This window comes from Anticarsia gemmatalis, chromosome 9 (genome assembly GCF_050436995.1).
Source record: "Anticarsia gemmatalis isolate Benzon Research Colony breed Stoneville strain chromosome 9, ilAntGemm2 primary, whole genome shotgun sequence".
Classification (NCBI taxonomy): Eukaryota; Metazoa; Arthropoda; class Insecta; order Lepidoptera; family Erebidae; genus Anticarsia; species Anticarsia gemmatalis.
In genome coordinates this window covers 9,378,128-9,401,480 of record NC_134753.1, presented here as the reverse complement: position 1 = coordinate 9,401,480, position 23,353 = coordinate 9,378,128, and the positions used below count along the sequence as shown (strand labels likewise).

At 36.6% G+C, this 23,353-nt stretch overlaps 3 protein-coding genes across 10 annotated transcripts; 1 reads left to right on the top strand and 2 right to left on the bottom strand.

The window, feature by feature from the left end:
- Window positions 1–82: 82 nt before the first annotated feature.
- LOC142975630 (uncharacterized) lies at window positions 83–6,945 on the bottom strand. Of its 2 annotated transcripts, XM_076118601.1 has the most exons (13): window positions 6,572–6,945; window positions 6,096–6,259; window positions 5,408–5,481; window positions 5,085–5,169; window positions 4,980–5,005; window positions 4,815–4,897; window positions 4,159–4,357; window positions 3,333–3,501; window positions 2,673–2,840; window positions 2,277–2,407; window positions 1,456–1,576; window positions 968–1,095; window positions 83–742 (listed from the first exon to the last, which is right to left on the bottom strand). In XM_076118601.1, the coding sequence occupies exons 1-13, from the start codon at window positions 6,809–6,811 to the stop codon at window positions 123–125; spliced, it is 2,208 nt and encodes a 735-aa protein (XP_075974716.1). In that variant the 5' UTR covers window positions 6,812–6,945; the 3' UTR covers window positions 83–122. The 2 variants fall into 2 exon arrangements, with proteins under 2 accessions (XP_075974716.1, XP_075974717.1); XM_076118602.1 differs by lacking the exon at window positions 6,572–6,945 and having other exon boundaries at window positions 6,100–6,233.
- A 1,415-nt stretch (window positions 6,946–8,360) lies between these two features.
- Window positions 8,361–10,129, top strand: LOC142975583 (mitochondrial basic amino acids transporter-like). Of its 2 annotated transcripts, none has more exons than XM_076118520.1 (3): window positions 8,361–8,524; window positions 9,007–9,077; window positions 9,192–10,129. In XM_076118520.1, exons 2-3 carry the CDS (start codon window positions 9,044–9,046, stop codon window positions 10,034–10,036), a joined length of 879 nt encoding a protein of 292 aa, XP_075974635.1. In that variant the 5' UTR covers window positions 8,361–8,524; window positions 9,007–9,043; the 3' UTR covers window positions 10,037–10,129. The 2 variants fall into 2 exon arrangements, with proteins under 2 accessions (XP_075974635.1, XP_075974636.1); XM_076118521.1 differs by lacking the exon at window positions 8,361–8,524 and adding an exon at window positions 8,642–8,741.
- Window positions 10,130–10,284: 155 nt separating this feature from the next.
- klhl10 (kelch-like protein 10) lies at window positions 10,285–23,353 on the bottom strand. Of its 6 annotated transcripts, none has more exons than XM_076118715.1 (13): window positions 23,295–23,353; window positions 22,256–22,419; window positions 21,749–22,000; window positions 21,321–21,585; window positions 20,974–21,138; window positions 20,477–20,563; window positions 20,199–20,345; window positions 19,705–19,897; window positions 19,112–19,257; window positions 16,134–16,351; window positions 13,132–13,318; window positions 11,329–11,512; window positions 10,285–10,582 (listed from the first exon to the last, which is right to left on the bottom strand). In XM_076118715.1, exons 1-12 carry the CDS (start codon window positions 23,334–23,336, stop codon window positions 11,345–11,347), a joined length of 2,034 nt encoding a protein of 677 aa, XP_075974830.1. In that variant the 5' UTR covers window positions 23,337–23,353; the 3' UTR covers window positions 10,285–10,582; window positions 11,329–11,344. The 6 variants fall into 6 exon arrangements, with proteins under 6 accessions (XP_075974830.1, XP_075974833.1, XP_075974831.1 ...); XM_076118718.1 differs by having other exon boundaries at window positions 11,329–11,488; XM_076118716.1 differs by having other exon boundaries at window positions 13,138–13,318.

Genomic DNA, 23,353 nt, shown 5'->3' with positions numbered 1-23,353 from the left:
GCAATGGATATATAGTGTGATTCAACAGGAAGGTTTATGGTAGAAGTTGGAGTGGAAGTGGTCAATAGAAAAAAAACAAGAATGCAATAAAATACTATATTTCTGTAAGACTTTGCTTATCACTAAAAGTTGGCGGTCATTTTGCTAGTAATTTTACTAATTGTGACGTGACCGCCTGAACTATGTATTTGCACTAAACTTTGGTCTAATTGGTACAGCTTCACGGACGTTCCTTCGAGCGTCGACGCTGAGATACTGACTCCTCCCTCGTTAACTGTGACTAAATTCACATCACTACCATAGTCTACCTCTCCATTAATTATATTCACATTGGCCGCATTCAAGCAGATATTATCGTCAGTAATTTGGTAGTTATTTTGACTATTATCGACGACTAACAGATCTCCCTTCATATTCGCGTTATCTGGAAGGATCAACTCTCCAGTCACTTCAATTGGGACTTGTTGTACTAAATCTAAAGTTATATTTTTATTAATATCATCTTGCTGCACCATGGCAGTGTTTTCTGCTACTGTTATGAGCTCTCCACTTTCTTTGGTATATACAATGTTGTCTGGTATAACAGACTGTTCGTATGGAACTTCTACAATGACTAGTTCGTTCGAAGTCCGTTTGTTTGCTTTCTTTTTCTTGAGTGAGTTGTGCGATTTCATATGTTTCACTATGTGGGATTTCGTGGCAAATGTTAGCGTGCAATATGCACACTCGTACGGCTTTTCACCTGTGAAACAAAAAACATTTTGTTACAGGAATATCGGCATTTGGATAACAAATGAAAATAAATCAATCTTGATCATATTGAGAAAGTAATAATTATCTAGAAATCATTAGTGGACTGCAAATATTTATAATGGAAGTACAAACATACACGCGAATGCATGTTTCCATTAGTACGCTAAAATTGCCAAAACAGTCTAAAAAGTATATCATAATTATTATGTATTACCTGTATGTATTCTACAATGATCCCTGAGACGTGACGCGCTCATAAATTTCTTAGGACAGGCCGTGCACGAGAACGGCCGCTCGCCCGTGTGATGTCGCATGTGCGCGCTCAAGTTCATACGAGCAAATCTGTACAAAATAAATAAAGGATAAGAAAAGCGCACAAAATATATGCGATATGATAAGATACAGTTATTAAAATATTTTTTTAAAAATACAACTTTCGCATTAAGAATTCCTCTTGTGTCGCGGGGACTTTTACAAACATACAAACAACGGACACAAAGCACTACCAGATCCGAAACAATTTTATGGATCGCACAAATAATTGTTCCGTGTGGGAATCAAACCCACGACATCCCGTCTTCCGACTCAGTGGTAGTGGCGTGTTGACTGGTGTCATTTATATGGGTTTTATATAATGCTTTTATTGTTGTTATTTTTAATACTTTCCACTTTAGTAAACAGAGGTTTATATGAATTTGTTACCTTTTCCCGCAAACGGTGCAGCTGTAAGGTCGTTCACCCGTATGTATTCTTTGGTGGCTCTTGAGTGACGAGCCTGACGTGAACTTGCGCTCGCACATCGAACACGCGTATGGCCGCTCACCTGTCAATCACATTTATTAGCATTAACAACTTTATGAAGAGCTTAGGTATAAAAGTGGCAATAGACGAGTGACAAAAGGATTCGTCTCACAATCGCACGTAGATGTTCGGAACCTAATTATTAGAAAATGGAAAAACAAAAAGAATATGCTTGTTCATTTTCACACTTTCACTTTTGTAATAGAATGTAAGAGGTAACATCTCCCCAGCAGAGGGCCATAAGGGGTTAAAAAAAGTAAAATGATTAGCGTGTATGGTCTATTTTGCGTTGAAACCAATATGATCATAGTAACCATAGCACAAGCTCTGCTTAGTCTGGAATCGGATGACCGCGTGTTATCTATACTAATCTATACTAATATTATAAAGCTGAAGAGTTTGTTTGTTTGTTTGAACGCGCTAATCTCAGGAACTACTGATCCGATTTGAAAAAATCTTTCAGCATTAGATAGCCTATTTATTGAGGAAGACTATAGGCTATATATCATCACGCTACTACCAATAGGAGCGGAGTAGCAACGAGAAATGTTACAAAAACGGGGATAATTAAGACGCATTCTCTCTTATGTGACGCAAGCGAAGTTGCGCGGGTCAGCTAGTTTCTTTATAAATGTTTTTGGACAAATCACACACGGATACAAGATACAAGTTCATGGATTTACTTCTTACTAGTCTACTGTGTAAAATAGTGGTCTTGTTACCAGTATGAGTCCTCATGTGCAGCGTGAGATTGGAGTTCTGTATGAAGTTCTTTCCGCAGATGGAGCACACGTACGGTTTCTCGCCCGTGTGCGTGCGATGATGCGTGTTGCGTGTAGACTCGTGACGGAAACTGAAACAAAATATTACATCATTAACTTAAAGTATTTTTTTTTAAACCCATTACTGTCCTACTGCAAGGTAAGGGTCACCCCTCAATCGTAAAAAATACTATACGAGTAATAACATTCCCTAGAGTTAGCAACCAAACAAATGAAGCAGTCTTAACTGAAATTCATAGTTTTGTTAGTGGTTTACTTAAAGAGCTGAGGAATTGGATGAAATTATATCAAAACACCGCGTAAGTAGTCTTTAAAGTAAAATGGAGTTGTTCTGACCGTTTGTCGCAGTATAAGCACGCGTAGGGTTTGCGGTCGGTATGCACGAGCGCGTGTGACGTCAGCAGCCGCTGCGATGGGAAGCGCTTGCCACAAGTAGTACATTCAAACGGTCGTAAACCGATGTGACGTGACATGTGGGCCGCTAATAGACCACTCTCGCTGTACCTGAGGACAAAAAGGTGTTTGTGATTGGTATAGAAAACGCGAAATACAAGATGATACGCGCGCGATATTGTTTTTTCTGGTATCATATTTTTATTACACACGTTCGGTTACGACCTATCAATACGCAAGTATAATGCCCGGTAGAGTGGCTGTATCATTTGGCACAATTGTCTGATGTCATTTTCACTAGTATACGTTCGTATTAAAATAGACATAATAATATAATGCTTAAATAGCACCTATATTTTCTCCTTATCATCAGTAAGAGCTTATCTTTTTCAAAAACGATTTGGAAAGCAAGCACTTACGTAATACAAAACTAGGTATCCCGCTGCTTTTGCTTGCGCGTTACACTTGATAAGGAATCTTCATACCAAATTTCAACTTTCTACGCTCAATAGTTTTGGCTGTGTGTTCTCCATCATCAGTCACTCACTTGGAAACGGATTAGACAACATATCCGTGTGGAGCACTCGGTGCGATTAGTGTTACCTCTTGTCGCAGATGTTGCAGGCGTGTTTCTTCTCCTGCCTCTGTCCGGTGTGCACGCGCGCGTGTCGGCGCAGCGCGTACAGCTCCGTGAACGTCTTGTCGCAGGCGCCGCACGCGTGCGCCTTGTGCTGCATGTGGCGCTGCACGTGGCGCCGGAGCGTCGCGCGGGCTGATACGATCAACAACTTCTATGTTAGACAACTAGCTGACCCGCGCAACTTCGCTTGCGTCCAATAAGAGAGAAGGGGTGAAATTTTTCCCCGTTTTTGTAACATTTTTTACTGGTACTCTGCTCCTTTTGGTCGTAGCGTGATGATATATAGCCTATGTCCTTTCTCGGGTATCAAAGTATATATACCATACCAAATTTCATGCAAATTGGTTCAGTAGTTTAGGCGTGATTGAGTAGCAGACAGACAGACAGAGTTACTTTCGCATGTATAATATTAGTATGGAAGTATGGATATACGCCTCGACTCGACAAATCAGAATGTGCTCATGACGCTTTCGTTGGCAAATGTTGACAAAAATATAGCGTTCTCATTTGTCTAGTATAGCCGACCGTGGCGGTTAAAATATGACCAGCTTTTACAGCATGAAAATACAATATATACAAGTGCGGAAGAGACATAAGAAAACAAAAACTATTGGATTTTAAATGTGTGGATAACTAATTGGGGGAATAATTGTAAGTCAGTATAATCTCTCTATATTTAAAATTTATCTAAGCAATTTGGATTGAGCCATTGGAGGACTATGAGCGAAAAATCAAAACAAATAAGCAAGCCAGCAACACAGCCAGCCTATAACACTTCCATAAACTTACAATTATATTCCTTCTGACATTGATGGCACTTCCATACGTTGCCAGTGCCTTTGGCATGTAAAGCTGAGTGCACAAACAGGTCATGTTCAGAGTCAAATGACTGCTTGCACTGACTACATGGGTGTGGCCTCTGTGGCCTCTGCTGAATGACATGCTTTTTCTTTACATGCATGTGGAATGTTTTCTTTTTATGAAATACCTGGAAATATTCATTAAAAAATGTAAGGAGTTAATCACAGATGTATTGACTACTGACTATATGGAGGTTCTTTGTTAATTAAGATAAATGGAGTTCATCTTTAGGGGATGAGTAGGCTGATTCAGGCTTGTGGGCCTTTTGCAGAGGAGGTCAAAATGGATAGGTTTGTAAGGTGGCCTAAGACTATTAGGATCTGAATGTTAAAGTTACCGACATTCATAGTTTTTCTGACAAGGAATAGAAGTCAAAGGTTGGTATAAGAATATTTCAACAAGTCCTACACAAAATATACCTAAGGAGAAAGTATGTAGAATGGATAGATGGATGTTTGTTACTTGTTCATGTAAATGTAAACAGGTTTTGGATGGCAAGTTGGACATACTCTTATGTAGTTAGTGAATGAAAATAAAATAGGTTTTTTGAACCACAATTTCATAACGTTTGTAAGTAAACATACCTTAGAACAGTGAACACATGAGTATGACTTTGTTATTCTGCTAGATTTTTTCTTTTCAGGTTTTACTTTATTCCCAGTGCTGTCTGCAAAGAAAGAAATTAATTTAGATTTATTAAATAACAATATTTTTAAAAATTAAATATCCTTATGTGTGAAATGACGTACCATTCATAGCTGCACTCGTTTTATTTCTGAAATAAAAAGATACCAATAAGATACATAATATAAATAGTTTTTAAATAAATGACAAAAAAATAAAACTTATATTACTTTTTTCTTTTGCCAGTGTCTTGTACTATGTATAGTTTGTTACCGTCAGCTGCATCGTCACTGAGATCTTCTAAATTTTGCACATCTGTAAGAAAGACAACAATGCAACTACATTCTGCAAAGTTATTTAAGCAGTAAGAACTAACACATAAACTGTTTTACCAATAAACATTCTGTGAGCTCTGATTAGCTTATAAGTAGTAATTTGTTTTTAACACTCAAACACAGTTTTTAAATTGATTAAAAGTGACATAACACTATAACTAATGAGAGCTTACATAATGATTTATTAGTAAGACATAGAATATATTATAAAACAATACCTTCTGCTGGTTTCATTTCTTCTTTGATTTCATTTTCATTATTATTAGTTACTGCTGTTTCTTCTTTTATAGGTCTGCAACAATAATACTATGTCATACACGCTGACACATCTCTAAGGTGGCTATTAACCACTCAAATGTCCGTGGAGGGTATTGTAATATAATTGTCCATATTTATGCAAAAAGGAACCACACAGCAAATACGTACTTTTGAGATATCAAAGGTTTTACAAAAACATGTGCAGCTCTATCAGGTGTAGTTGGTTCTGTTCTGCTTTTAATAAACCCTATTTCTGAGGCGAAAATCGCGTCGTTCTTTTTTGTATAAGGTTGAAGACCATTTCTATATTAGTATTCCGCTAAAAAATAAAAATTGAAAAATTGTCGTGTGGTTCCATTTTGCATAAATACGGACAATTATGGATACTTTAGTCTCCACGGACGTTTGAGGGGTTAATAAACTAGTATGAACTTGGTTTTAAGAATTTTAAATTTATTTGTATATCAATTTGTTTGTTCTAACCATGGTTCCAATCTTATAATACAGGACTACAACAGCAGTAATTCAACCACAGTTCTAAAAAGTATTATTGAATTTAGTGGCATTCCATGTTTTAAAACTCATGCCTATTTTCTATACAGTATGAAGAATAAGACAAATGGTGTAAATTAAAAGTAAAATACCTACATACTGTTATCAGGTGGTTCCTCCTTGGTCATGAACTCTCCCTTCAGGATGGACCTGAGCATACAATCTGACTTCTCACACTTGATCTTGAACTCATAGTATTGTACCACAAGACTTTGACACGGTTCACATATACTTGATGGTAGACCATCTTCTTCTGAAAGCTGCAGGGAAAAGTAGTGATATATAATAAATATATAGGTTGTATAAACATCAAAAACTCAAATGTTGTATTGCAATAAAATATGTAATAATGAACGATCTATAGTAGGTAGACCTATCTAGGCAATCAGATTAGCTTAAGCACTAGATTTCAGAGTTGTTTTGAGACAACCAGGTAAAATGACAATAATAAATAGTCATCTAGCACTCATATCAGTAGGTTGTCTGATAATTTGAACTATTATTTGGTAGAGTTAGCTTCGCGATGAATGTTCTGCCTAGAGTAGCTCTGTTATTACTAAGAATAAACTTACCTTCACAGTAGTCAATGTCGTAAACATATCAGCCAAAAAACTGTTTTCTGCAGCTGATAGCAACGGATACAACACATCACAATTTGTAGATAGACATATTCTACATATATTCTGTACATTACAATTATCTGAGCTAAGAAACTGGAATAATGTAAACGGTATTTCTATTTCTATGTAACTCGGTTCTTTCGTTCCAATTTCTTCTTTCAGATCATTTTCGACTTTGGTGCCAGACTCCATTGTTATCAGTCGTTACAATTGCATTATACGCATAAACTATCACTTAAATAACTCATTTTATAAATCCAATTCCTTGCATTTGATTGTTTGCTGGCTTGCAAAATATTTTCACTCAACCTCGGCTTTGCCATCACCAATCTGACATTTTAATTTGACAGTCATAACAGTATTGACATAAAAGATAAGATGTCAAAAACTGGTCAAAGTTTGATACAGTGTATTTTAAGCCGTGTCGTTAAAATACTAATCGGTGTGATAAACAGTAAAACATTTTCAACAATAATCAATCAATAAGTGCCGCGACCAAAGAGGTATGATTAAAGCACCGTCACGTTGATGTTTGGTTTAAGTAGGTACCTACCACTTGGAACATGTTATGTATATGTCATGCGATGAGTACCTATCTATCTTGAGCTAAATCATAGATGCCTATAAACCTAACAGTCATCTAGTTAACACAGTATAGGTACTTATTATGCTTTGCAAAGCAGTATTTAACTCCATAAGTCTGTATCAAACTACTCTATCTGTAACACTTTTGTAGTTTAGCCTGCATTAATATTTCGACAATAATTGCACAAATAGGTACTAACTAAAAATAAACTGTAACTGACCATTATCACGGGGTTAGATATTAAAATAGACGTCAATTACTAATCTCGGTCAACAGCATCTATTTGAAGGTGAAAGGTCCTAGATAAATAACAATCTTTTGAAATGTTTGTATTTACGAGAAATACTTATTCAAACTATTTTGTTCATTCATATCTTTAATTAATTTTACGAACTGCTTTTTGGTAACAGCGTGTAGCGCAGCGGTGAAGTGTATCTCACTCAGGTTTCACTGCTACAGTGTAAGGGGTTCGATTATTAATTATTATTTTGCCTTAGTACTTTACCTACTTGTAGGGCGCTTTCAAGTGTACATAATACAGTCGGTGTTAGCAGAGTGATGATATAACAAAGGAAACAAAAATGGTATATAATCCTTTCAGTAGGTACATACGATTTGAAATACTGCGCACTAAGTCATGAAAGTTATATCAATGATATAGCTACAATTTTAAAATAATAATAACTGCCTTGGGTTTATTATTTACTTTTTTTATAAGAGATAAGTTCAACAATAATAAATTTCGAGCAATTTTTGAGGAGTTTGTAAACATACCTACTAGAAATGCCTACTTAAACAAAAAGTAAGTGTAGGTGATATTGTTATTATAAAACAATAACAATACGCGTGGTTCTGACTGCAAACAAATAATAAATTCGATTTGCTTCTATCGCTTTAACAATAATATCCGATGCGGGAATAAATTTAACTAGATATTAGGCCCAAAAGTACCTTGTAACATGCGTGAAATGACTGCAATCCCATTAAGGGTTGTTTGTGTTTGTCCAAGCAGCTGTCAATGCAAATGGAAAAATTGCAGTGTAAATTTATTGGTGTAGGTGTAATTATTTTGTTTCAAAGACACTTGTTTGACGAGAGAGGTCGTGAGATACGAGTGACCCTAGAGGAGATAATGGGTAGAAGTATCGCGGTCGGTTGGTGGCGCGGCGCGGGCACACATCCGAGCTGCTCACCAAGGAGGCTGGACCGTCGCCGGACTCTTCGCCGGCGCTCTTTCTTCCACCAATATGTTCATTGGAGTTACTTCAAGTGGAGACAACGTGAATTCTCATTACGACTACCTGATTTGAACGCTGGAGGTAAGCACTGCAAAGTTGAACCTAAGGTCATGCTCTCATATCGACTTTTGCCAAGTTAAAGTAAATAACTGATTATTATAAATGTGTATTTACTTAAGCTTTACGATAGCGAGACGTGATTATTTGCTCTCGATATTCAGTTAAGATCTATCCTTAGGAGGCCAGCCGTCACCGAACCGCCGTTATTATATAAATGGATAGAACCATGTCTAATTAAGTAAGCAAATTAATAAGTATTTTTTAAATAAAGATAGTACAAGTACTAGTAAAACAGGTTATGTTAATATCTTTCTTCAGGCATTAGTATCTCATAAGGTGAGGTTTAGTGTTAGTGAAAACACTGTTTTTTAAAGACTGGTGCAATACTTTAGTCAGGAGAAAATGTGGCGTGAAAAAACATACGGTTTATTTCTTATTAAAATGTACCTCATATTTATGATACAGTAATAGCAGAATTTTAACAGCGGATTTCATTGTTTCAGGTACATCCTTGTGAAAGATTTTTTTCCGCTTTCAAATATGGCGCTAGACTTCATAGCAGGATGTATCGGGGGTAAGACATTATTTTGATTACTAAGCTGTGCCGCCAGACGTGTCTGACAGCAGTTGAGTTTCAACATTAGCATACGATTGCTCTATCATATTAAAAGTGGCTTTTATATTACAGGTTGTGCGGGAATCATAGCTGGTCATCCTCTGGATACTTTAAAAGTACACGTACAGTCGGGGAGAGGTAGTGCACTGCAATGTGCGAAGTCACTGTTGAAAGGAGGAACCTTATCGACCGCGTACAGAGGAGTTGGAGCTCCTTTGGGCGGCATAGCTGCAGTTAATGCTATCGTTTTTGGAGCTTACGGAAACACGAGGCGAGCCTTGCCTAATCCAGACTCATTGTTAACACACACGACAGCCGGTGCGGCTGCCGGGATGCTTCAAGCCTTCGCGTGTGCTCCCGTGGAATTAGTGAAGACGCGACAACAACTCGCTAAAGCCGGTGATGGCATGCCAACCGGTGCGTGGTCAGGAGCACGACACATATATCGCACTGGAGGTATTAGAGCTCTTTTTCGTGGACAGGGAGTGACGATAGCTCGCGATTGTCCAGCGTTCGCAATTTATTTTACCACATATGAAGCCATGACACGTGGAGATCAAAGTGCAGTCAAAGTTTTTATTGCGGGAGGCTTGGCCGGGGCTCTATCATGGGTGAGCTTATATCCGATTGACGTGGTGAAGTCAAGATATCAAGGTGACGCAGTGGGAAGGTACGCGGGGGCGTGGGATTGCTTCGTGCAGTCGGTGCGGACGGAGGGCTGGCAGTGCATGAGGCGGGGCATGGTGCCAGTGGCTCTCAGAGCTTTTATCAGCAACGGCGCTTGTTTCACGGCAGTGGCTTGGACGGAGCGAGTGTGGCAGGGCATAGCGGATGAAACCAGTGTTAACTCGTTTGCGCAGAGTGCTATAAGTGAAGCAGTTTGTCAAGAAAACAATGATCGACAATTTGACGCATAACAGTAGATTGAAACCTACAAGTTATTATCTGTAGAACTGAGATTGTAACGAGACTTAATACCAAAGATAAATTAATGTGTTCTATTTAAACTATCTGTTGTTTAATTTCATATGAACTGATATGTACCCTACCTACGCAAATATGATCGCAGTCATAATGAGTCTGTACATTGATTATGTCGAAGAAAAGAAAAAGACCTCATATTTTTTACGAGATATAAGTAACTAATGAGAAAAAAAAAACATCGTTTTATTTCTTATTAAGTATCATATACTTGTCTGAAAAATTTCATACAATTTTCAAAAATATTCCAAAAATACAGGAATGATTCACATTATGAAAATATCACAACATTATAAATGTGCCAAAATTGCTATAATAAATGTAAATATTTTTATAAATAAAGGACGGTTACATAATAATTTTACATAATATTAACTTCACTATACTTTTTCCTAAGATCTTTATTTCAACTTCTTATTGATAGGTACTTTAAGTAGTCGGGAACGGGTTATTTTCGAATTACTGTAAAGGCACAGGGAGACCTGTAACATAAAAGAACATAAGATAAAGCTGTAACAACACGAACCACGTGGTAGAGCCACCTGAAAAGATTTTAATGTTTTACAAACAACTGTCAATTTTTTTTTTACATCAGACATTCAGGATTACCGAATGTAGTCTGAGTCTAAAGAAAAAGTTGAATCATCTCCCGCAGCATGATGCATCATGAGTTCACGACTTTCAACAACACGTTAAACTTTATTATCAATGGCGCTTATCATTTTCGTATTTACATTATTTTTTCTGGTTGACAAAACAATTGGTATCTATTAAGTTTCTTGATAAAAAATCATTATGAAATAACTTTAGGCAGAGCTGTGAGGCAAGCGCGAATAATTAGTAGGGATAGGTAAGTAAAGTTTAGTTTCCGATTATTATTTCACCTATTTAAAACCTTCACGGTTTTTAAATTATATTACTAAAAAGACAAGCCGGATATCTACAAAAATACATATCAGAAAAAACAATATAACGGTTAGAGAGCTAATTATTCTACAGACAATTCGAAAGTTCAATAAATCTAAAACAATTCAGTTGTTTAAATGCAAAAAAAAAGATAAGAGTCATGAAAAAAAGACAGCTCATTTTCATGAACTGGTTAGAACTAGTTACGGACGCTGAAGACTGACAATGATACAGCATAACTTAGTAACTACTGATAATGAGCATTGTTGACATAAACTTACTGGAGTGAATAAAAAAAAACATTAAAGAAACAAATGATTACCTAGGACAGTGGAGAGCTAATCTTGCTCCATTGGTTGCGGGGGCAAGGGCGGGGGTGGAGGCGGCGGCGGCGGGGGCGGGGGCGCGTCGTTGTTCGCTGCCTGGTTCTCCATGAGGCCGAGCTGCTCCAGCATGTCGTCGTTGTCCTCCATCAGATGCACCTGCACCAACCACGGCCGGTTACTCTGCAAATAAACGTTTCAATATCCGACACGGAAGGAAATCTTCAGAACACAGGTATTGTAGGAAAATCTTTGTGTAATTATGAGCTAATTTTACAAATTGATAAGAACTGGTTGGTTTGCTTTTTTGCTTTTTGCCGTCATTCTATCAGGAGATAGAGCAAACGGTTAATAAAAATATATGGTTTGATAATGGTCATGAATGTTTTTCATGTATTAGAACAAAATAATCGTCACGTTTTTACTAAAAGCAAATGTTTTGTAATAAGTATCTCGAATACCCAATGTAGTAGTAGTAATTTGCATCTGACATTATAATATAATATGAATATCTATTTATACCGTATCAATTAACCGACAATAAATAACTCTCTCGATTATTACGATTATAATGGTAATATTTATTTTTATCTTGACATATAAATAGCAATATACTTAATTGAAACGATTGACGTCCAAAGGAAGAAAACATGCTCAAAGGGTTATTTAAAAAAATAAAAACACGTGGCTATTAAAAAAAAGTTATGAAAACTAGCCACGATTTTATGTTTTTTAAACATTAATGTGAATAGTAACACAGGACTGCAACATAATATATAATGACATAACGAAAATATACGCCTTGATATAAGCCATAATTAATTATGTAAATCATGCATATATAGTCAGCAGAAAAAATATGTAGGTACTTACTTATTAAGTACAGGTGACTATGTATAATTATAGAGATTGGGAGGTGCCTACTTATCACTCATAAACCCCACTTGTTCATTTATCAAATGTTTTATACAACGTCCGTTGTTTTGTTGAGATTGTCACGGACCCAAAGTAAATGCCCATTAATTAGTTGATAATAGGAATCACTAAGAGGAACCTCTAGTGAAAATAAATAGGTATAGGTATGTGTATTGAAGAGCTTAGTTCTTTCCATAATGAAAATCTCCCCTAATTTTTATCTCATCTCATGAGGAAATCATAAGTAAAGGAGAATTGCTATTAGTGTTTTTGAACGCGATTAGAAATGAACCCATGAATGTAAGGTTAACGTGATAAATACTATCAGTCGTAAATAAACTGATCATGTACAATCAATTTATTTGTGCTTAGGTGAATGACTGTTCGAAATTAAATGATCGGTCATTCTTACCAAGCTTTGCTCTGTTTTAAAACTAGCCTTAAAACTATTAAGCAATAAGCATATATACCTATAAACATGTAATATAAATAATATGTCTGAAACCAAAAATGCAGTATAATTATGTATTACTTCAACTGCAACTTGTTGCGGGAAAATAACCTAATGCCGTACCCAGACCTACATAATATACTTAGTAAAAAAGTAAGCTATACTATTACTTAGCACTACATATTAGATAAAAGTAAGAAAGAGGAAGACAGAGCTATTAATTTTCGTGAGCTATTGTATGTCGGTGCTTGTATCCAAAGGCACGGAATAAGAAAAAAACTCACTAACTGAAAACCTACTGTTATATCCATACATGTTATTATATAGGCTGTTTAAGTACGTTCTAGTGTATTGTAAACATGGACAGAAATAAATGTTCTTATCTTTATCTTGTTATAAAAAAAAATAAAAGAAACAAAAAGGTTCGATCACGTACACTCACATCAGGCAGCGCGGTGCGGTGCTGGCCGTGGCGCGCGGTCTCCGACAACAGGATCTTCTGGCGCTTCTCCTCCATCAGGCGCTCGCGGTGCTTGTGTATGTAATCGTACACGTTGGGCAGGCCCATAATCACGCAAGCTGATAGTGCCGACCGGTAGATGTTCATGTCGGTCGCTTCGTACCTGCATAAGTTCATTGCAGTTTACAAGTGGCCTATATTTAGATTTAAGAGTACTTGAGTACTCATGACGTAATGCTCCTTGTCTGTAACGTTTAGACTTATGGAAAATGTGTGTGATAATAGATAGATAGCAATTTAAGGTGCGATGCCAATTATCGGTATTTGTAAAGAAAAGTATCCCTAGATGCATGCATGAAGACTGCTCAAAATCTGTAAGGGTGTTGCAACATGCCAAGACATAGTTTTCAATAATTTATGTTTAGATCGCCAGGCGCCAGGCGCCAGGTCTACTTGTATGATATATCGCACCCCTAGATGAAAACTCTACTAAATCAGAAAAACATTTTTTTCAGAAACTAATTAAGACTGATTTTCTAAGATATACAAAATCACACATACACATTACATAATTGTTTGCTTTTCATAACATTCCCATATGATGAAAATGTACAATGGAGAAAGTATGCCATTAAGGACGATAATTGCAAATACCATCTCAATGCCCTTAAGCCATCCCCTTTATCTCCTAGAGGTCGTATATAACAATGTAGAGATTAATTTATATAAGAGAGATCAAGTTGTCCTCCCTTGAGGTTTCTTTCTCAATGTAAGCGGAAATAGCCTCTACTGACCTAACTCGATTGCATAAGAATATAAGATTACATTAATAATTATCCCTTTGGAATTTTCTCGATGCAATAACTGTAGTGGAAAATTAATCAAATTTAACATTGAAATTCATATTGATTACAGCCACTAGTACCTTTCTCAAAAGTGTTTTTAGGTTAAAATATATCTTGTATCTTAAACTAGAGACTAAAAACTAAAGAACGAATCGAATTGAAAATGTCATGGGGTTCGAAATAAATCGACGGTTCCTTACGCAAAAAAGTAAGTGTATCTTTTCGTATTCGTACTCAATCAAAAACAAAGTATTGTTATTTATTTGTGGGTGGTAGGTAGGTTATAAACATATTATTAGTCGCGGGACAAACAAAATGTCTAAATATAGCATAACTACTTCATGAAAACAGTGATAAGCGATAAATATTATTCGTCGTTAAAAACTACAAAGACGGGACAAACGGAAAATGGAAATCTGTATGAAATACCACTGTAATTTAACTTAGCCAACTAATATCTTAATCTAACATATTTTGTACTTTCCCTTATTAATTAAAAATATTTATACATATATTAGTTTCTAAGAAATCTAAAATATTGTGAAAAACCGTTTGTTGGTAACCGCATTTATTTTATCTCAGTACAATAAATGATAACAGACGGGTAGAGTCGCTGGCCATATAATCAAAACATATCTCTTGGAAACTTCTACAATAATAATAAATAATTTATGTAACCCCTACTGAGACAAAACTTTTTCAAGATACTGTTAATGTTTTGAATAAAGTAATGAAAATATTTATACAATATCAAGGACCCAGAAAAACATGGCTTGACTTCGAGATACTACAAGTAAGAGCTAAAAGTTCGTAGATAGAGAGAAAGAAAAGAAGCCAAGAAATGGCGTTCTAAGAAGTCTTTAAGCATTTAATTGATATAGTTAGTTTATTGTTAAATCAACCATTAATCGCGATACTAGCACATCATCGTGATTAGTACAGCTTCTACAAACTTCGTAGCAATGACGTAACCCCGCTATGTAAAAACGCGCTGTCAGCTATTTTCCCCAGACTTAAAAAGTTATATGCATAACAAGTTTACAGATTAGAACTAACAGCAGGCGACATTACTAGCGTTAATAAGATTACATTTTTAAGTTTAAAACGTACTTAGTTATTTGAAAATTGTTAATTAAAAAATCTATTGAACCATTCTGTGTAAGAGGTAGCCGCCGGAGGTGTGATTATTCGACATGGCCTCATACTTTGTTTTGGTTCAGTGTTTCAGATAAAGACCACTATCGGTACGTGATTAAAAATTGTTATTTTAAAATGGTTCCATTGGGCGTTGTCCCATTGCTCAATTATAATTGGTGTGGGAAGTTTCATCAATGTATTCTAATCTTAGTGTTTCCTGGGTGTTGAACAACAAAACATGTTCACGCATTCATCACGAGAAGCTAGATAACCCGGATTATGATAGAGGGGCAAATATGAAAATTTCATCACGCCTCTTGCTATATAAGTACTCTCACTATCTATTCCGTTCAGAATAATACAATACGTAATACAAACTTGCATTATTGTAGCAATCAATAAAAAATATGTCATTATTTTCTTTGTAGAGTTGAATCGTTGTAATTAAGACGGCGCAGATGTTATAGCTGCTTATTTATTACGTTGCTTAGTTACCGTTAAACAAAATAGGCTCAGGTTGGCTGAAGGATAATACTTCAGTAGCGCGATTCTGTACAGCCGGTATTGTCGAGAATCGAAAGTTTGACATTTAGCATGTACCGCCAAAATAGTTACTACAACGCCCGTCAGAGGCGCTGATCAGATTTTCATACAAAATTTCTCGATGACAAGCCGTTTGTCGGTAGTAGTAGAGAATCGAGCTACAGAAGCTAATTTTTGTATTAGACAACATCTTTAAACGTTGAAGAAGAATATCGTGAGAAAATCCAGGAGTTCTTTAAAACAATTCTTGAACAAAACCTAGCTACTACTAAAAGGGCAACTGTAAAACTGTAGTGTTGATAATTGCTAGCTCTTCTCATAAGGCTCTACCCCGTTTCCGAGCTAGTGGTAGATTCAGTAATTGTAACGACTATCATAGGTGTCAATATTTGGCCTAAATGAACAAATGATTTGATTTTGAATAAAATGCATTAATAATATATTAATATTTACCATTCATTAGTCCTCTCGTCGTAGCACTCCACGTGATATATGGTTGTAACACCGTTAAAACCACCGATGGCAAAGATCATATCATCAATGACCTCTATGGCGAAGTTACTGCGAGGGTTGTACATGTCAGGTACAGGAGCCCACGTGTTCGCAGCCGGGTCGTACACCTCGCCGCTACACATCCTTGATATACCGTTGAAACCACCGATCACGTAGATCTGAGGAAAAAACTTATATTAACGGCCGGTCCTAATATCATATCTTCAGATAGGGATGGGTCAATCTGGATAACAGTAAGAGATGTTGCTCAGACATAGTTTGCTTGCCTTGCCTTCTGTATTTTTTTACAATAACAAATCTGTTTTGCATCTTAATATCCCAATCTAAGAGAGTGAGGTACTTAGTTCAGTTTAGGAGTTTTGTCATGTTTTTAATAACAACTCCGTATTTTAATACGGTAGGTTTTGGCGTATTTGCAAGAGTGGGGCTCTTCGTAACGTTATTTTTTTTTCTTTCAAATATTGAATCTACTTGTAGTTCAGTTCAATCTTTGTAAGAATAATTAGGAACATTATCGTATGATTTATATCAAACAGTTTATCAATGTTTATGGAACTGAACTAGCTTGTTATTGAACAACACTGCGTAGGCCCGTTATGTAGCAAAGGACGGAGACATGGCCTATTCGAGTGACATGTATATACGTTGCTTAATAGCAAACTAAGATAAAGAAATCTAAATAAATCTGCTTCTAACCAGTTTGAGGAACTGACTCGATATCTATACTATAATATAAACAATTGAAAATGCCAAAACGTGATTATATTTGAGCAAAAGTATCAATCACATTGAATCATTTCAATCGCAATAGTTTGACCCGTAAGATCTTGATACTATTTGCTCCATTTATCTATGAAATAATATTATTGTTATGTAATCATTGCATTGTAGTCGTACCTATTCTTATTCATTGATGTACTTATTTATAATAAGTAAGCTTGTATCACAGTATATAGATTGAAAGTTATGTGAATAACTGTGATACAAAATTAGCGAATCTCCGTTGCATGGTAGTTGACAAGATACTACAAAAATAAAAGCAACGAATCGTTAAATTAAACCACAATACCTACAGTCTATTCAGTTATAAACGTAAGGGATAAATGGATAGTGATAATGATGAAACATTAATGATGAGATGATTTTTTAACTTCATCAGAATCAATGCTTTAAAATAATCTTCTGTTTGAGAAAGTATATAGAGTTTAGTTGAAACAAGCTGTAGTTTAAATTTATGTAATCCGAATTATAGGTCACTGGCATCCAATACTCTTATCAGTTCGTTAATGTCAAAAGGCAACTGGCCTATTATTGATATTACATTGAATTTCTAGAAAATCATTTATTCGTATTTTACTTTCTAAAGTTTACCAGAAGAAAATTAAAATAGTATTTACATAATATGCATACATCTACATTTTTTGAGCGAAATAAGTATCCAATTACTTTTTTAAATTAGCAATGGAATTTTAGATAAGTATGAGAGTAATTAAATAGAATAAAATTAGAAAACACTATTAACTAATACATTTATGTATACAAACCGTTATGTTTATGAGAATCGTTTGCATTTGTATTTTTGTCGTTATACGTAGACGACAAGCAATAGTCATTAAAAACTATTAAAAAGTTTCGTGCACCGTTCGGATACAATCAAGGTGTATGAAAAGCTTTAAAAAATAGTTTGTTGTATGGCAACCTACCATAAATATATACCTTAGACTGTTTTTTTTATCGCGGTAACAGAAAAACATTATCTGTTAAATTTTTAGGTTAATTTAAGTTGATGGGCTAAAGCCTGGTGACGGACAGTGTCTTAGTAACGTGATCCCATTTTTACCTTTTCAGCTTGGAACTCTAAAAAAAGGCCGTCATGTCGCTTTTTACAAGAACAACGTAATATTTTTTAAACTATAACTTAACAATAGAGCCATTAAAAAAAAAATTGTGTTGATAAATTCTAAAAAATTGATAATTTTTATGTAGAATAACAATTAAATTGTTGCGGTAATCAACGTGCTTTCTGAAAATAAGCAAAAGTAACCCAGTTTTGGATATCGAGTAAAAGTAGTTTTTTCTTTGAGATGTCACGTTGTTCATGTAAAGAGGCGATGTGTATGTTAAATTCCTTGTACTATTAATAAACCGCAATTCGTGAATGACGTCACAAGCGTATATTTTGTCTGATATTAGTAGATAGGGTCTATCAAACAGTGATTTCAATTTTAGGTTAGTGGGTCATCTATATTTAATACTCGGATGTGTATTTTAAAAATAACTTGAAATTGCAGAAGATTTTGTAAAATTTTAGCTATGTAGTTGCTAAGTAAATAATTTAGTATGTCAAGTCTTTACCATATATTATGATGTAGATTGTAGTCCAGAGCCAGTATCTGACTAATTATGATATGAGATTTACCAAACATCTACATTCATGAACCCCTAATTTTGGTAGGCATGAAGTCCTTCCAAGTGCTACGAAATTACAGCCTTAGATACAAAACTAAAGTTAACTCATACTCTATAGATACGCTAGCCAAAGAATCATGCTAATCTTACGGATGGATATACACAGATAGTTAGAACCTGTTTTTAAACTCTCGCGACTTGTACAAATAATATTATAATGCAACGGTTCTTTAACGTCACGATCACGGGGTGACCACTGTCGAAACGTCAAGTAAACAGATATCCTAACCTTTAATTTTAACCTTAAATTTTACAATCGCGTTTAAGACCCATTATAATATTATAGTTAGTACCTGGTTTAACACACATGATACTTTTTATTTCAGAAATCTGTTAACGCGGTTGAAGTCGAGGGCAGAAACTAATCTAGTGAGTTTATAAGTACAAGTTTAATGTACGAAGTAAGAGCTACCAAAAAGAAAGAAATTACAACGAATATACCTAAATACCTTGTTGTGGTAAGCGATGCAGGAGACGCCGGAGCGACGCGAGCGCATCGGCGCGAGGTTGGTCCACTGGTTCGTGTCCGGGTCGTACACTTCCACGCTGTTCATGCACTCCTGACCGTTGAAGCCGCCGGTGATGTAGATCTTGTCTAAATATACAAACATAACATGATAGGTAAATGAAAATAAACTTTCATACATCCTAGAGCGACTGTAATTTTTGGAATGAATTAGGAATCGTGGAGGACGGTCAAGAACCCCACGTCGTTGCAGATTTATGTGAAAGTTTTGCGAAATCATATTTTAATGAAACATCTTTTCTGTGGAATGAAAAATATCGATATTTCTGTAGCTCGATTCTCTACTGCTATTGATCGACAACCGGTTCGTAATCGAGAAATCTCATATGAAAATCTGATCAGTGTCTCTAACGGGCGTCGTAAGAACTATTCTGGCAGTCCCTTTTAAATGTCTAACTTTCGATACTCGACAGTACCGATTGTACAGAATCAAGCAAGTATTCTTAATAGAGTCTCCTACGAAAGTGGCGTGGATGAAATGATTAGTAGTCAAATTAAGTTAAGGTGTGTCCTCACTATCAAGAGCAGCGGCACTGGCGTCAGATCTCTGCGCGTTCATGGGTGCTACGAGCGACCACTGGTTGGTGCGGTGGTTGAAGCGCTCCGCGGTATTCTGGCGGTGGTGACCGTCGTAGCCGCCCATCGCGTAGATCGTCTCGCCCAACACTGCTACGGACACGTAGCAACGGCGTGCGTTCATTGGAGCTACCTGGATTACAGCACATCTTATTACTTGATGATAGATTTTGATAAAAGGTCTAAAATATTGCCTGAAAAATTGCCTAGAGCAAAGGATAAAATGGAAGGATAGCGTTTCTATTCTCGTTAAGTGTTTTTGAGTTGCGTACATGCGTAATAGTTTGATTTTACAATATAATTTTCATACCATAGTCAGGGCGAAAATTTCGTGTGTTGCCATTTCAACATTTAATTTTGTCTAAATACTTAAGGTATTTTTGTAAATAGAGTTTGACAATATAATTAGGCGTCTAATGTGGAGGAGTACTTACTTCACGCCAAGTTTTGGAGACAGCGTCAAAGCAACGGCATGAGTTGAAATAGTCCATGCCGTCAAAACCGCCGATCACGTAGATACAGTAGCCGAGTACTGCTGTGCCGTGATAAGCACGTGGACCTGCTGGGTCTACCTCTTCCACCTGCAAATAAACGTACATAACATATGAAAAAGTTCGTCCTCCTTCTTTTGAAGTTGATTAAAAATATGGTAAGGTTAACTCATTGAAATGTGCCCAGTGTTGAAAGTTGAAACCAATTAGGTATGATTTACCTTTATCCAGCGATCAGCTCTTGTGTCGTAGGTTTCAATAAAGGCTGTCGGTGACCCGCCACTCCAACCGCCGATGGCAAAGAGCACCTGTACAGAGAGCTTATATAGAAGAAAATGTAAAGGAAAATTATGTAATTTGTAAACTTGCTTATAAATCTGTTAAATTTACGAAGCTAGTAGAGTGTTGAATTATATAGGTTTGTAGATTAAACAAGGGAACTATCTTTAAGTTTATCAAACAGGTTATTACAGAATCAAATTGTCTATGAAGCTGTAATATAAGGCACGGAATCCCCGTAATAATTGGACCCATCCGTATTGTTCTGCAATTTAATGGCACTTATTTAGATGCTGAACTTTGTACTGGTCTTTTTCCAATCACGCAACAGCTAACAGGAATTGACATTAAACGGTTAGTTCTTTTATTAACTGACAAACTTAGATGTCTAACATATTATAGGTAGGAAGAACGAAAGAATTAATAAAATTAGCGTTACTTCATGTGGAACTCGTGGTCTGGCGATCTCTGGCGTGGCGACTTCACCGTCTCTCTGAGCAATCATCTCCAGGTCGTACAGGAACTTCAATGTTTCAATAATGATCGGCCTAGAACCTTCGTTGCCGGTCACGTAAGGATGGTCTTTAACATTTTCCAAGAAAAACTGTAACAAAAAAGAATACGGATTTGATAACTTTTGAAAATACGCAGTTAGTAGAGAGCCTTTTCATGCACAATTTAAACGGATACATGATTATCTACAAAGTTTTTAGAAACTTGCTAAACAAACAACGATAACTTCATTTAAGGTACTGTCATACAATTAAAAGTGAAATACAAAATTACTTGTGTATCCAGTAGTCCCAGCCGTATGCTGCCCATTAGTTTGACGGTATGCTGCCAACGACTGTCAGGATCATAGTTGACCCAGCGCAGCACGGCCTCCCAGACCACTTCTTCGCTCTTGACGTTCAGTTCGTCTTCAAGTATGATAGAGTTGAGTTCTTCAAGAGGCAGGTGGAGAAATTCGTCACTTTGCGTCGCCACCGTCACGAAATAACGCAACAGATATCTTCGAGCATCCGCTTCGAGTTTGTAACAGAATACGCGTCTGCAACCAAATGTAGCAACTAAATACCTTAAGCTTTCAATAGCTAATAGACAATTTAAATATCTTTTACACACAACAACACAACTAGACTGCTAAAGTTCATAGCTGATCAAGTAGGTACTAGCAAATACGATACGACAGTCAGGTCAGGTACGATACTAACCTAGCAAACATCATAATACCAAGACAGTTCTTAGGATTGAGAGAGACTCTGAGGTGGTCGCAGCAGAGTTGTAGTACGCCAAGGAAGGCAAGGTAGTCGGCGGTCATGAGCAGCTCATGGACGTTGGTGTCAGTGACGTCGATGCGCCGCAGGTACGCGTACTCGATCAGCAGCAGCAAGATCTCGGAGCGCACGCCCGATATCAACACGTCGCTTTGTTCTCGAGAATGCAGGGTTGTTGTAAATAGTGCCCTGTTCCAGATAACAGATTAGCCGAAGTAGCTTTCTTAGAAAATGGCTTTTATTGAGCTGTGTATAAAAAGCAGTTTCCTTTGGCTCCTGATTAGAAAGTACCACCTCATGATCTGTGCCGTTTAAATTAGGTATAGAGGATTTTACATCTCATGAAGCACAAAAAAAGAGACTTGGCTTTCCCTCAAATGCTATGATGAAATGCGACAACGAGCTATTTGAAGCTATGTGGAAATAAAGTTGAGGTTTATGTACAGGAAGTATGGGCTGCAGGCAGAGAGTATGGCGCGGTGCACTGGGAAGGCGGCGCCGTCGTCCGCGCGCACTATGGCGTCGCAGAGCAGGCGGCACTCGCGCAGTCGGTGCAGCGCCTGCATCGCCGCCACCGACATGCACCGTCCCGTCTCGCGACCCGCCGTCTGCACCAAACATACCTTACGATCATTAACAGCTCCTCCACATCCTTGCTATCAGCCATGATCCTATTTCCTTTCTACTAGGATAGAGACTATTAGGTACAAACGTAAAGGCCCGAGGTAAAATTTTGCAATAGTGACCTGCGAATTGACGTGACGTTGCCTTGTCGCGTCCGACGCTGTTGACAAACACGTCAGAACCTAATTTTGCCATATATTTTTTTAACTTCTTCACCCAATCACAATACCAAATTACCTCAATGTAGAATAGAAAAAAACCCATGTTAAGTTTACGCTGAAACAAAATAAATCGCTCTTTATGTGTAGTGGTCCAATTTTTGTGGTTTCGGGATGGTCTCTTTTCTCAACAGTAGAGTCCCCATTCTTCTAGATACCTATTTGTCCTTAGCTTAATGAGAAGACGTAAAGGTTTAATTAATTTTAAACAATAGGTAGTTTTAGGGTGCAAATTCTTTAGATAGATCTGACGGCAAGTACTTTGCTATGTAAACAGCTACATATTAAAAAAAGAAGTTGCAAAATGTAAACATTGCGAGCCTTTGGTACAAACTAGTCTTGCATTAGGTCGGCAGCCGTCAGCTCCATCGTATACCCTACGTCTTCTCATCAGTACTTACTGTGTTGTTCGGGTCGTTTTCCATTTCAGTGTGACTTTAACGCAAAGTCATCATTTTAAATTGTCACACATTAAAAATATCGTAATTGCAAAGTGGACGTGTCACGACACAATCGAGATTTAGCTCAATAAATTTATAAAAATAATCGTAAAAAATTACTCAAAATAGCAAAATCAAGTCATTTGATAAAACATTTTAGGTTAGCAAAAAAATGATATAAGAATGACAATCATGTCACACCTTTTTTTTCCAGTTGACATTACTGGACAATAATATTTTCATTTTCAGCAGTTGCCTTG